The sequence below is a fragment of the Chrysoperla carnea genome, chromosome 1, assembly GCF_905475395.1.
Source record: "Chrysoperla carnea chromosome 1, inChrCarn1.1, whole genome shotgun sequence".
Lineage (NCBI taxonomy): Eukaryota > Metazoa > Arthropoda > Insecta > Neuroptera > Chrysopidae > Chrysoperla > Chrysoperla carnea.
This window is the reverse complement of record NC_058337.1, coordinates 135,532,762-135,548,028: the sequence shown is the minus strand read 5'-3', so window position 1 is coordinate 135,548,028 and position 15,267 is coordinate 135,532,762. Positions and strand designations below refer to the sequence as shown.

The 15,267-nt window shown below is 30.0% G+C and overlaps 2 protein-coding genes across 4 annotated transcripts in view; both read right to left on the bottom strand.

The window, feature by feature from the left end:
* The window catches only part of LOC123290639, a 101,775-nt gene extending 96,298 nt beyond the window's left edge, over positions 1–5,477 (bottom strand). For all 3 annotated transcript variants that reach the window (XM_044870896.1, XM_044870898.1, XM_044870901.1), the window contains exon 1: positions 5,408–5,477. The gene's annotated coding sequence lies outside the window, so the exon portion shown is untranslated. The remainder of the gene's footprint in view (positions 1–5,407) is intronic.
* A 3,772-nt stretch (positions 5,478–9,249) lies between these two features.
* On the bottom strand, positions 9,250–11,840 carry LOC123301757 (geranylgeranyl pyrophosphate synthase). The gene is made up of 7 exons (XM_044884646.1): positions 11,729–11,840; positions 11,506–11,660; positions 11,213–11,357; positions 11,031–11,151; positions 10,807–10,946; positions 9,730–9,832; positions 9,250–9,665 (listed from the first exon to the last, which is right to left on the bottom strand). Exons 1-7 carry the CDS (start codon positions 11,792–11,794, stop codon positions 9,460–9,462), a joined length of 936 nt encoding a protein of 311 aa, XP_044740581.1. The 5' UTR covers positions 11,795–11,840; the 3' UTR covers positions 9,250–9,459.
* Positions 11,841–15,267: the final 3,427 nt, after the last annotated feature.

Sequence of the window (15,267 nt, the reverse complement as noted above, 5' to 3'; positions counted from 1 at the left end):
GAAAAATTGAAAAGATTTTATAAAAAAAAACATAATTTTTTTCTAAATTGACGAAAATCAGTTGGTGACAACCTATTTCGCTACTGGACTACTGGAAGGATTTTGATAAAACTTCATAGTTTACACATCAGAATAAGACATAGGCTATAATTCACAATGCATTGTTATTTCAACCATCCACAATGACTTTCCGTAAAGCACTCCTCATACAGACTGTTCATACTGAGCTTTCTATATCGATTGACTTATGATTTTACATTAGGTACACTTTTACGTGTAAGCCGTTTCCATGGAAACCAAGTACTATTTTTGTTATTCGCACAGTCATCTTAGATGTCAGACTTAATTGTATTCTTCTAGAAACGACCTTCACAGCCAGCCAGGATATCAGATTCGTTACAATATGGTGAATTAATTGTCTTTGAAGTTGACATTGTCTATATTGCAAGTGTTGTAGAGGGGAGATTAAGTGAACGCAAGGTAGAAGAAAGCTATAACACGATAGTTTTTATTTTTAAAGTTGCCCAACGAAGCAAGCGGATAACTCCTAGTAAAACATAAACCAGACCAAACACACAAGAATGTTTAAATTTATTTTCAAGTGAAAATGCATATTAAAAATGCAATTTTCGAAAGTAAGTTTTATTGATTGTTTACACAGAATATAATATTTTCTAGAATTATAAATCCCTTCATTGAAAATATTCAACCCCTCGACTCGAATGAAATTGAATACGAACATATATGTATATAAAAGTTATACAAAAGAGGGTTGGTTCTTTGATCCCGGAAAAACTTCAAATATACTATATATGAATTCCAACACACCCGTATGAAATATTTCATCCCTTAAAACAGAGGGAAATAACATAGATAAAGTTACATTCACACAAGCAGCAGACATATTAAGCTTTTGTGTGGCATCCTTTTAATGAATTCGTCATGCTGCATAAACATTAATTCATCAACGTTGGAGTTGCAGTCAAATAAATGTACAGTATAATCCGAAAGATATCTTTTAATATACGGGGTGGGCCATTTTAATTTATACGCCTAGATATCTCGTTTTGTCGGTAACCAACCAAAAAATAACACAAAAGTTGCAGAGTTTGATGGGGAATGTCAAGTTCTGACATTAGATTGGATCTAATTCCTCGGGTTTCTTAAATAGCCAATTTATATCCAAAACGGTAAGAAATACTATAACACCTCATAAAAAAGCTAACATTTTTTCGAAAAACGTTAGCTTTCGGAGTATGCGACTTAAAAATGTCATTATGGCACTGAATCGAAAGAAAATACGCTTAAAGTTTATCGATAATTGTAGTTCAAAGTCATGAACACAGGCGAATGTCCTCTGTTGTCTTTGACAACTCTTGGCTAAAACATTTTCTGTGTTTTCAATCGATCAAATGCAATAATAACATATTTTTTAGTCGCATTTCCTCCAAAAGCTAACGTTTTTCGAAAAAATGTTTTAAACAAAACTTGTTAGTTTTTTAAGAGGATCAACTTTCTATTTTAAAGTGTTATTCTATCTCTTACCGTTTAGGATCTAAATTGGCTATTAAAGAAACTCGAAGAACTAGGTCTAATCTGATAACAGAACATGATGTCCCCTATCAAACTCTGCAACTTTTGTTTATGTTATTTTTGATTGATTAACTGCAAAACGAGATATTTAGGGCGCTCAATTTCGTGAGGCCTGTTCCCATTTGCTACTCTTGCTATATATCTAATACGCTACTGTTTCCGGTCTTTGAATTGAATTTTGAAAAAGAAATAATATCTTCATAAGTTTAAGCAATATAAATTATCTTTATACCTAATCTATAATACGAATAAATAATATAACTTCCTTGAATAATATTTCTACGTATATAAATTATAAATTTAAATATGTCCTTTAAATAATTGCAGCATGAATAATAATAAAAAACTTGTTTTGAAAAGTTTATATTCACATTATTTCATTAATTAGACTTCAAGAACACACACACTCAATCAAAATTATTGTACCTACATTTTGTTGAACCATATTACATCATTTTTTTAGAATACCGTAACACATTTTGATCATAATTTATGTGTTCACCCGAAATGAGCACTTGTGAGCAACAGCACCCCGTATATCGAAAATACATTTTGGAACTATCGCACGTTTTTGTTTTGATTTGTTTGCTGGTTGGAAGGTAAAAACAAAGAAAGTGAACTAAGAAAACGACAGCAAAAACGGGCATGTGTATTATAATATACTAAGATACGAAAGGAATATAGTTCCTACCGGGCGTCCCACGACACTTCTCGTTCATTTTTTTATTGATACACGAGTAACATGTAAATAAAAATAGTTCTGCAAATACTACAGTAAATAAGCCGGAAAAACAGCTCCGATTTCAAAATTTTTTTGTGTACGTATTCCTTAGACCTCTAGGAACATTCAGCCGCACTAACCTTGGCATAACAAAAACTGAATGTAGTTCCAAGCCACCCCTAGAAGATACAGAGATTAAATTTTAAATTTTTAATCGAATATCGTCTGTCGGGGGGTTTTTGGCAATAGCTGATCACGAATTCAAGGTCAAAAAGTAACTTGGATGGTTGCAACCCTATTAAAACTACCCCTAGAAGTGTGAATGATTAAAATAATTTGAAAATTTTGAATTTTTTTAAATGTTCATCATTTTCACATCTGGGGGTAGTTTTGGGGTTGCAACCCTCTTCAGCTACTTTTTGACCTTGGATTCGTAATCAGCGCCCCCAAAATTACCCGAAAGACGATATTCGAGGAGAGAATTCAAATTTAAAATTTTATCTCTGTCACTTTTAGGGGAGGTTTTAATAAGGATGCTGTGGCATTCAGTTACTTTTTGACCTCAAATTCATGATCAGCGACTCCTAAAATCGCAGAGAGACAATTTCTGTGGTGAAATTCAGTATTTTCAAAAAAAAATTATTATCAGAGAATTCAAATTTAAAATTTTATCTCTGTCACTTCTAGGGGAGGTTTTAATAAGGATGCTGTGGCATTCAGTTACTTTTTGACCTCAAATTCATGATCAGCGACTCCTAAAATCGCAGAGAGACAATTTCTTTGGTGAAATTCAGTATTTTCAAAATTAATTTATCATTGACATTTCTAGGGGTAGTTTTAATGGGGTTGCAACCATCCAAGTTACTTTTTGACCTTGGATTCGTGATCAGCGGCCCCAAAAACCCCCCGAAAGACGATATTCGAGGAACAATTTTAAATTTTTTCTCTGTCACTTCTAGGGATGGCCTTTAGGGGTGGGACTACATTCAGTTGCTTCTTGCCCTCAAATTCATTATCAATGACTTCTAAAATCAGAGAGAGACAATTACTGAGGGGAAATTCAGAATTTTCAAATTTTTTTATCATTGACACTTCTAGGGGTAGTTTTAATGGGGTTGAAACAATCCTCAATTGCTTTTTGACCTTAAATTTGTGAACACCGAACCTAAAAGCTCCACGAGACACGATTTCTGAGGCAAGATTTTGAATTTAATAAAGTTTTTGTCTCTATCACTTTAAGGGTAGTTTTATTGGGGTTGCAACCATATTCAGTTGCTTTTTAACCTTGAATTCATGATCAACGACCTCAAAAACCCCCGGAAGACTATTTTTGAGTTGAAATATTGATTTGTTTTCACTGTTACTATTTGGAGAGTTTTGGGGATGGGAAAACTACCCTAACTTTCTCAGTTTTTTTTGTTATGCCAAGGTTAGTGCGGCTGAATGTTCCTAGAGGTCTAAGGAATACGTACACAAAAAATTTTTGAAATCGGATCTGTTCCACCACTTTTCCACATTTTCCGGCTTATTTATTGCCCTAAAACTACCTGAGAGCTCAGTTCAGTCGTAGAAAATTTTTGTTTAGGAATTATGAAATCCTAACAGTATTTTGTTTTTGGCGTAAAATTCCATTAATTTATGATAAAAGTCAAAAACATTAACCAATAATTTAATTGCTAAAGTATGTGTTTATGTCAAAATATTGTTGAATTTGCGTAATTTTTTAGAATAAAATTGCCAACGTGCTCTCTAGATTAAGAGTTCTTGTTTGACTAAACGTTGCATAGGCTCTTCTTCATTCTCTAGCTATCTCTTATTATGGAAGATTTTGAAAAAATTATTTTGAAGGTAAATAAAATACAATATTTTGAACAATAACAAAATTTTATTACGAATTTATATCAAAGTTTTTTATGATAAAAACAAACTGTAGATACGGTTCATAATTACATATCATAAATAATTATTCTAACTAATGAGAACGAACACCTACCTAGTGGTACAGGCTGTCCTCCTTCCAAAACTTACTTATTTACCTAACTAATTATACAAATTTTATGATTTTTTGAAAATAAATAAAATTTTCATTGCAAGGGGGGAACCGTTCTGTAAAATACTTTGAAAGCCTTAAAATCCCGAGATTCCCGAGAGTAATCAGAAATATACCAAATATAGACGCTAAGATTAAAAATGGCAAAAATACTTAGATCACTGCCCAATATACAAATCGTGGTAAAAAGAAAATGTTTAAATGCGCATGACATTAATCAACCAATCACAGTGATGAAACAAACGATCTTCCATTTTGGATTTTTAACCAATGAGGTCAAAAAGCGCCCAATTTCTACAATTTCAATTGTTGATATACGATTATTAAAGGAAAATAGTATCAACTTTTGATAATTAAAAAAACAAATATTAATTTCTTATTTTATGTTGAAAATAAACACTTGATCGATCAACCAATATGCCTCTGGCTGATAGTTCAAGTGTTCAGAAATATTCGAAATTCGTGGTACGAGCACATCTCTTCTCAATAAGGATCTGAAATTTACTACGATGTTCAATGTGAGTGTGACTTTACGAAATAAAATTTGTCTCGCTTAAGTTTTTTCTGTAAATGATTGTGATTGAAGTTGGCCACATTTACACACCAATGTTACCTATATAATAACTTCCCGTAGCATGAAAATAATTTAATAACCTTTCTAAATCAATTTTTTTATTAACGCCTTTAAATCAAAACATCAAATTCTATAAAAACAAAAAAATACCAAAATCACCCAAGTATAAATTGAAGGTCATTCTACCGGTAAGTACGTATATAATAATAATAATAATTATAATTGTTCAACTTATTTGAAATAAATTATAATTCACATATATAATTTAAAACATATATTTACCTTGTTTACAATGCTATTTTAATGAGTCTCTAGTTATGTATTATTAATAAAAAATGTTTTAAAAAAAGAACTATTTTATATTAAATTATTACCTACTGTGTGCTGTACTTAACTTTCGCTATTTGAAGCAAAAAAAAAGTACATACTAACATACAAATAATGTAAATTTATTGCATTATAAACTCACCTGTAAGAAAATCAAATAAATTCAAATAATTCGAATAAATAAAATAATAAGACATAATTTCCACTAAATCACAATATTCAGATAAGAATAAAATAAAATATTTGTACAATATTTTAATGATCACATGTTATAAGTTAAAAATATTTTATATTAAAATATTTCATCATTTTTACAATTACAAATTTATTTAATTCATAATAATCTTTTATGGCACTATTTAAAATAAAATAGAAATGGTATGTATTTTAATGACAATATGATATTATCTGTCTGTCACAGTGAGAGAGGAAACCTTAAACAATTGAGTGGGCGTTTTTAAAAATCAACCACTGTTTACTCTACTAAATGTCAGTGAATTGATTCAATTAATTTTTTATGCTAGAGACATCTGATGTTTGGAGTACGTAGCTGTACAAGCGTCGTGAAATAGATTGCTGTATCTATTTTTTTCTATGTCGATGGATGAGTACATGGTATATCAACGAAAAACATAGATTATTGTCAAAGAGGAATTATCTCTATTGTAAATGTAGGCTATGGAGTGTAGAGATAAAGGAACACAATCATTTAAGGCTGTTTGGCTAAAAAATTCTCCTCAAAATATAATCAAATAAAGAAGTCGAAGGATACTTCGTTACCGATAAAGCACGGATTTTCGAAGCATTTATTTTTGAATTTTCGCAAATTCCGCGGCGAAAACTTTTTTACAAAAAGATACCATTAAAAGATACAATTTGAGCTCCAAGCAATTTTGCCCGCAATAAAACTGTATAATTCCTAAATTCCGATTTTTTCTTAAAAGCTACTATTTTTCTCCCAAGTATCGCGTCGGAAAATCTGATGGGTTAATAATTTTCAAAACAGGGGAAGAAAAAACACGATTTGCTATTTGATTTTAAATTTTATTATAATTTTTAAATTCGTTAGTAAAACATTTCAGTAAGCTTTTTAAATAATCATTAAATAAAGGCCACCAAATACGGTTAATTGATATTATCCAAATACGGTCAATCAATAATAACAATCTTGAAGATTGTCATTCGTTTTGATTGACAGTCAATCACAAAAATAGATTGTTAATCATTCATATATACGTTCAATCTTGATTGACCGTGTATAGTGGCCTTAAGTTTTGTATGAAGCATCCTGTAATTCGTGATAGCGATTTAGAATATTACGTATGTGTTTCTTATAAAGCCTCCAATTCAACGTTCATTAATCGATTAAGTTTAGGGCTGAAATTAAACTTCCACCAAGGTCCGGCTAAGATAATTTCCTAAGAAAAGTCGTTAAAAACGAATTGCGAAAAATGTACCATAGGCTGATATTATATGTAAATTTAAGTTCAAATTTACACATTTATTTGGATGAAAATATTAAAATCACTATCATGAATTACAGTTTACTAGAAATTAGTAAGTACATTTAAAAATGAAACCGAAAAATTACAATTTTCCAGTATCACCTCACAAAAATTCGTTTATTCTAAAGCTATTTATTTTCACTAGCCAATTCTATAAAACATATAAATAGATTAAGCAATGAAAATATGAAATTTTCTTTAAATCTATCTTATCTTTATCTCTTTGCCAAAAAATAAGTAATTATTTTGGCACAATACTTATCCGCCAACGTTCCAATTTCTTAATTAAAATTCATCAGGGCACTCAGCACCTGGAAACATAATAGATCTTGGTTCAAACGCAGTATTTGACCATTTTTTCGGAGCAACTGGAGATTTGAGAGGCCATTTTCAAGGTCGTATCTAATAACTTTTGCCTTTGGGGGTCTGAAAATTTTTTAATTGAATATATAAACTTGAAAATGAATAGCATTTGTTCCTTATTAAATGATCAATAACCTAGGGGGTGTTAAGATAAAATAAGTCTTTTGGTATAAGAAACATGTACCCCGAAACACTTTCCTTGAGAGATAAAGGCATTAGTTTTGCATACCGTGTCGATTTTTGCCGTATCCGTTGGGTTTTCGAAAAAATGTAATGTACTTTCAAAAGCCATAAATCGATGTTAAGTTTACCGCATTAAAAAATTCTCCAGGTCACCTTAAAGAGTAATCTCGGCTCGGAGAATATTATTTGAAAAAAAAGTAATTAGACACCTTCTTGACAACAGAAATGATCACAAATACTGCGCCTGGTTTTTGACCTCTAAATAAGACAATTACAGAGCAAAATTTTCCAAACCAATCATAACATGCCGATGTTTGTTTTATGAAATTTATCTGATAGTTTTAAAGACATTTTTTCAAAACGTTAAAATTGACTCAAATATTCGAAAAAGATAGCTATTTTGATTAGATTTGATTGTTAATTTTAAATTAACTCATGATCGATTGAGTAATTTTTTTTGAGAAATATTATTAATATAAAAGCCAATCAATTTATAAAATCTATGAATATTCGATAAAATTTCTAAACTACTTATTTCGTGTAAGCTATAAAAAATTACATAAACACGTACAAATTGTAATTTGATATGTTTGTATAAATAACTAAATTTTTCGCATGGAAATTTTCTTTAATATTTTATATTATTTCTCTTAGTGGCGGGTACATTCTATGCCGGATCTGTTGGAAAATCAGCCGAGGTTCTTGATTTAAGAGAGTTTTTTATACGAAGACTCGAATTACCAAATAAATTTATAACTATATAAATTTAGTGATTTTAAAATTAGAACATAAAATATCTGAGCTGCCAAACTACACTCTGTCCCTCGGAAAAAGTGGCGCACTTAAAAAAATTTTAAACTTTCTCAAAATTTCAAACAGGTATATCTCGGCGGAAAATGATTGAATCTAAATAAAATATATATGATCCGATAGTTTGGAAATTTTAGTTTTTGAATAAATACGTCAAAATTTTTATTATCCCTTAATATTTTATAAGCAGGGTTGAAATACTTTATTCAGATTTAATCATCGTCGGGATATAACTGGTGTATTTTACATTTCAGATTTCCAAACATGAAAAACTCGCCACTAAGATTTTTTTTTAATAGACTATCAGAGAATGTAATCTTATTTTATATTGACTAGAACCCTAAATTATTTTACTATGGCCATTAAAGTATAAATTAAATGCAGTTTAAATACTTTTTCCTGGAAAAATTATTGAAGGATGTCCACACAATTTTCAATCTTGTTTTCTTCCCTAATTTTTCGTAATGTGAACATCTTTTATTGATTTATTGTCTGAATTTGTTTTCGTTCCAAATAAGTACATTATAGAGAATTTTATTGTCTGAATCACAAATTGAACAACTACTGTAGAAAATGAAGCATTTAAGGTTGTTATTCTATGGAACAATATGAATTTTTATGGAGCCCGGCTCAAAATTTTTGTACAGAAGTGTGTAAACAAAATTATATTAATTAGAAAGTGTGCTTTTGCCATGCAAGCGCACGTTTTTAAGTTCGCCCAAGCACATTCTGCTGAAAAATCATGAAATTTGAGAAAACAGCAACATTTATTGGACTATTTTGTATTTTGCCATTTTTCGCGTTATCTCAACATTTTAGAAACGTTTTTTTGAACCCTTATATCTCGGAAACGTAGTTATCATATTTGTGCCATAGAATTGCAATGTTTTGGCCTTCATCCAGCTTCATTTCTTAAATTAAACGGAATAAACTAATATCTCGATTTACAAAGTGAGAATTATACTTCACAAATTGCTTGTTAATAAAGCAATTTTTAATAAAAATTTACTAAAAAGAAACTAAAGAAATTTAATTCAACAACGAAATTAAATTGAAAACAATAATTAAAAAAATATTTTTGGTCGATGCCAAAATTTTAATAATTCTGTAAAAATTTAAACCGTATAAAAAAAATCTCGATAATAATTCAAATAATTTTAAAGTATCTCTTGGGTCTTTCATCCAATAATGACATCATTTTTACGTCAAATTGACATGAAATGCTTACTTCGGGTTGTAGTTTTTAGTAGATGAGAGACCTTAACAACAAATTTATTCTAAAACAAAACAATAAAAACTGAAATTCAATTTATTGGGTAAAGTCGAAAACACTTTACGTTCCACCTTCTTTCCAAGTAAGTAAATTATCCAGAATAGCTTCCATATATTTATTACCACCTAGACGAGCAACTTCTTCACGAGCTTGAGCATCTAATTCGGTTAAAATTTTTCGGGTATACGCAAAACCACCAGATTTTTCGATTAACGAAACGCAATATCGTTTTACTTCTGTATCACGAGTTCGTTGTCTCAACACATCTGTTAATTGAAAATATATTACAAGAAAATAATTTTTCGGGGAAGTTTCGATTAAAATACATACGCATTAGTTCACCATCAGATGGTTGGGAATGAATTGCATAAATAATAGGAAAACTAAATTTTCCTTCAGTTAAATCCTCGCAGTAACTTTTGTTTGTTGAATACTACAAAAAAAAATTCGTTAAGTAAATTGTGTTTTGGGAACGGAAAAGACTAATGGGACAAAAACACCTATACAGAATAAAGAAGAAAATTTTGCTAATCGAAATAAAAACAATTTAGGAAACGCGGATTTATGTACATGTTTTATTGAACCTCTTGGGCTCATAACTACGTCGCTTAAAAAGATAAACTATAATTAGACTCTTATTTTGCGGTGTTAGTGGTGACGTCTGTTGAAGTAGACTAGAATTACAAGAGAGTTTATAGTTCAATCCATTCACTTGTCTACGAATTGACAGTGGAATGAAACACAAATATCACAGAGTAATATGCAATTTATCTCTTTTCGTTGCCTTTTTCAAGGCTCGAGGCCATAGACGGTGGCCCACGTCGTCCACGCCTTACACCTGAATGTGCAAGATTTTAAGCAATTTTAAACACAATCTTCACTGTTTTTTTACAGACATATCGTTTAAATTTAAAAAGAAATTGTTGTTTAGTATTTATGTTTTACCAGAGTACTTAGGATCTAAAAGTTACAAAAATCTAGTCCATTTCACTATTAGACAACTATTTTGTATAAAAAATTTCTTGAAACCGATCCTTGGGCAAATCATCAAATAAATTCAATTTTTGTATTATTTAGGTCAAAAATATTATATATACTGAGTTTTTCGAAATTGGGGACGTATAATTTTTCTCTTAAGAAAAACAACTAAGAAATTAGAAAAAAAGAACGGTTTTGCCTCGCTTAATATACATCGCGATCTAGAGGTCGATGAGCACAGAGTTTTGAATAAGTTTTTTCTGTACTTCGTAGCATTAATTTATTGAAAAATTAGGAACTAACATCTCCTGTAATATTCGCGGGACTCAAAAATATTATACTGGGAATTTTCAATTTATCTTTCAATACCCTACCATAACCTACTTGAATTACTTTCTGCCTATAGGAGCTTCACCCTAAAATACTCACCTCAAGTAAACATAAATTACAATAATCATCACGAATTTGAAAGTATAATCCCAGAATGCCAGCTAATTTAGAGAAATTAGCATCATTATCGCTAAATAATTGCATTAAACGTATAGCCAACATAAATAATCCACCAGTTTCTATAAACACAAAAAATATTTTAATGATATTAAACAGATGTTCAAATTATGTTTACATTAACAAAATCTATTTTTAAAACTAACTTTTAATCGTCATATCTTTATAGTCCTCTTCTTTTGGACATTGAAAATTATCTCTCCAATAAATTTCCATTCCTTGTCCACGATGTAACTCTAACAATTGTTCGGTGTAAATTTTAGTTGCCTGAAAAGGTACTCTTAAAATTTATATTTGATTCTACGATCATTGCAACAGGAAAATTTACCTCAGGATGGCCTAAACTAAGTACTCGTTCTAGGGCTATGTAGCAAACATAATTAGCTGCATTTATGGTGCTTGCAACACCATAAATAGAATGTGCTACGGGTATTCCTCGTCGAAGAATTGAGTTATCTTCAATATCATCGAGCCTAAAATAATAAAAATCTGTTCTAGCTGAATAAAATTCAGGAAAAGAAGTACCATAAAGCACAATTTTAAGCAATTTCCTGCATTTAAAGTCATACTAAATTAGGAATTTTTACGCAAAACAATTTAGAAAAGTAATAGCTTACTTACAATAAACTGGAATTGTGTAACATTTCCACAATTTGTCCAACTTCAGCTAATTTTTCATTTGGAATTTTTAACCAATAATTAAATGCCTCAGCCAATTTGGTACGAATATTTTTTCCAGGTATTTGTAGAATGTATTTAAAGGGCTGTAATAATTTCTGTAAAACATTAAAATAAACAAAGATTAACATTTCAATATTAAGTTGAATTTTTTTCGTAATTTTACTTCATCTTGTTCTCTATCGCCACTTTTACTATACGGTACGTTTAAAATATTTCTTTTTTCATTCATAATTAATATAAATTTAAAACTGTAAAAAAACTAATAGCAAATGTGAGCCGGTCGACACAAAAAAAAAAACCACAGACAGTTTTAATGATTTTGACAGACAGTTATGACAGTCTTTTAAAATGTAGATAAAACATAAAAATCACGAAATTCAAACGTGCGCAATCAGGAAAACATTTATCAGTTGTGATTTGACAACAAAAACGTGTAACGTAAATAGATAATTGAGGAAAATTCGAATAATTTTGATAAAAATCGCAATACTATAATAAAGACATTTCGCAATGCTTTAAAGAATCATTTTTCAATGCTTTAAAGAATCATCATATATCTGCATTATTTATCGAAACTTGCGCATTCATTATTTGCATAAACATAATATGTGTTATTTAATTCAGGAAAACTTCGTTGAAATTTGTTGGAACAGTTTATTTATATATAATATAATAATTTAAAATTATTATTTTTGTGTTTATAATTTTAATTTTTGGCAGTGTACTTTAAATTTGAATTTAATTAGTTTCGAAACACAATAATAGATGTCAGTGTGGTAGGATAAATCATAGATGGCAGTATGCACTAGGCAGCTATCATAGTTGGCAGCACTCGAATGATATTTCCAAAGATAATTATTATAAAGTACTATATTTCTTTCATAGATGACGATAAGCAACAATAAAGATCTTTAACAATTAGATTAGCTTAGACTTGACATCTTAAACTGTGCAGAAATCCCTTTGGATACGTGAGGAATTTTAGTAAAGGGCATTTTGATATTAAACCACTTGTTTTTCTTATAGAAATATATAATTGAGAAAAGATATAATTATTAAATTGTGTAAAAAGTTTCTCATTCTAGTCTTATATATAAACGCTTGAAACGTTTGTATTTGTCACTATAAACATGGCTCGATTCATCAGTGAGAAGACGTTTTTGAGAAGCATTTGCTTTAAAGTTTGGCTTGGCGGATCTGAAAAAAGGTCGTTCTAAGTGGAGTCTTCATTCCTTGATCTATTTGTAGCTTTTCAAGAACAGCCGAAGAGATTTCATGTCGACTGATGTAAGCTCCAACATAAGCTTATCATGTTTTTAACTTAGATGAATATAATAATAATAAAAACGTAATTTTTATAAAAAAAAGGGGCCGTGACACTCGCATTAACCTTGAAATTAAAGTTCTTAACATGATTCTTCTGAGTAATACATATTTTCTTGTAACACATATTCGATAAAATAAGACAAAAAAAAATTTACTGAAGTAATGCACATTCCATATTACAATTGATTACACACAAAGTTAATTTGTAATAACAAGTAAAAAAAAATCTGGTTTAGACACCCACATGACTTCCATATACAGAAACAGTGTAGTCAGTTAAGGCTCTGAATAATTCTTTACGTTACGACAAGATAATTTTTAACAAGACTAATTAGCTACGGCAAAACTGTCTAGCAATTATAATTTATTTTACAAAATGGACAAAAAAATTGATTTTAAACAAAGTTATGTTAAAATAGCCCAGTCGTCACGTGATTAGTCAACTAGTCAACTAGGCAACTTGTATTTCGTAAATGTAATAAAATGGTATAAAAATATCGTAAAAGCGTCAAAAACCAAAGTTTTTTTAATGTTTTCTTTTTGGAAAGCACCGTAAGGTAAAATTTTTTTTTGCATAAAAAGAATCTGTGATAAATTTTCTTTATGATAAAACCTTTTTTGAAGCTCAATCATTGATTAATTTTTGTACAGTTAACATTATTGTGAGTTCTTCGATAAGGTAACTGTTTTAAAAATCACAATTTTAAAATGAAATAATTCAAAATTTTACCTCACAAGAAGCCTCAAAACTGTGCAATGAACATTCACCGTACTTGCTCAAACAGCCGGAATACCTTAAAGTAACTGTAAAATGAGCAATTTTCGCGGTTTTTTTTTTTCGGAAATGTGCACTAGAAAACGATTTTATATCAATATAGAGGTAAAAATTATGAATATGTACTATTTTGTTGTGTTTTTTTTGCACCCAACCTTATTATTCAATGTAAATATATGTAAACAAATAGAGATAAAATACATATACAGTCAAACCTGGATAAGTGAGAACTGGATAAGTGAGAAAACTCTATAAGTGAGAGTAATAGCCGGGGCCCGTCATTTTAAGCTCCCAAAACCTCTATTAGTGAGAAACAGAAACCTCTGTACAGAGAGTCGTTTTCCCTCATGGACCTCCGTAAGTGAGACTGCTACTTATCTATACCTCTATAAACGACAGTCGAGCTTTATTTATTTATATTATTTAGGAGACATATTTATTACATTCGTACTTGCTGTGACTTGTTATTGCTGCGTACCTCTTTAAGAGAGAAACACTACCCATGTACCTGCATTAGCGAGAAACTCGGGTTAGTGAGAAACCTCTATAAGCGAGAATGAGATTGTGCTCTCTTGAACTCTCGCTTATCCAGGTTTGACTGTACATAATTGTACTTTAGTTAAAACAAATTGATTCTACAACCAAACTAAATTATAGAGCAATTACAAGAAATTAAATTCATGTTTTTAGCTTTTCATAATCAATTATTTTATTCCATATTTAATGTTAATGTTAATTCTAATGTTAATGTATAATTATTTTTATTTTTATTGTATTTAAATTCATAATAATAATTGACCAAAAATTCGATTTCCCGTATTTATAAAAAATACAAACAATAATAGTTTCTTTGAATGACGCATAATGGTGCGGTTGCTTTTGTATTTTTTTTCGGAGATTATTGTTGTAGATAGTGATCAGCGAGAGCAAGATCATGACCAAAACCATAGATATCTTGATCTTGTTTGAATAGTTTGAATCTTGGTAGTGGTCTTACATTATTAGTTTCAGTATTGATACTATATTTACAGGGAGTCTTTTTTTTAACTTGACATTTCCAAAAAATATATGCAAGAAATTTGAAAAAATTTGTGAAGAAGTGTTTAAATAAAAACACTTCTTCACATTCTACGAACTTTAAAGTTATCGCATAAAAAATCAATGAAAATATCTGCTACTTTTTCCTCAGAATCAATCAAAACCGAAACTAATTTTGCTCATTAGGAGTTAGTGAACTGTTTAGAGGCTGACCAACTCTTCATGTTTAATCGGGAGATTCCAGAAATCGTCTAGTTTCTCCCGACTCCGAGAGTAAGGTAAGAGTTCACTAAGTAAAGAGTTCAGTTAAATTCGATAGTTCTGGGCAGCTTGACGAAGTTAAAAGTTTACGAAAAAATGTTTCAAATAAAAGTTGTTTATTTTTTATAAGGAACATTTTTTTTACTTTTAAACTTTTGTTCTATTTTTAATTGTTTACAAGATCTTGTCCTATGTTGCTCATTTACGAACTCAGCCCCACTTTTTACGTCCTGGACACGTTCGATATCTCTTTTCGCTTTTGAGTTATCGTGTTGACGGACTGACGGTTGGACGAACAGAAA

What these genes read in the sequence shown, in the direction of transcription:
- LOC123301757 (XM_044884646.1), bottom strand. Translation starts at nt 11,794, where the DNA reads ATGAATGAAAAAAGAAATATTTTAAACGTACCGTATAGTAAAAGTGGC. An exon ending in GCGATAGAGAACAAGATGAA is followed by an intron (nt 11,661 to 11,728) that starts GTAAAATTACGA and finishes AATGTTTTACAG; the next exon opens with AAATTATTACAGCCCTTTAA. An exon ending in TAAAGATATGACGATTAAAA is followed by an intron (nt 10,947 to 11,030) that starts GTTAGTTTTAAA and finishes TTGTGTTTATAG; the next exon opens with AAACTGGTGGATTATTTATG.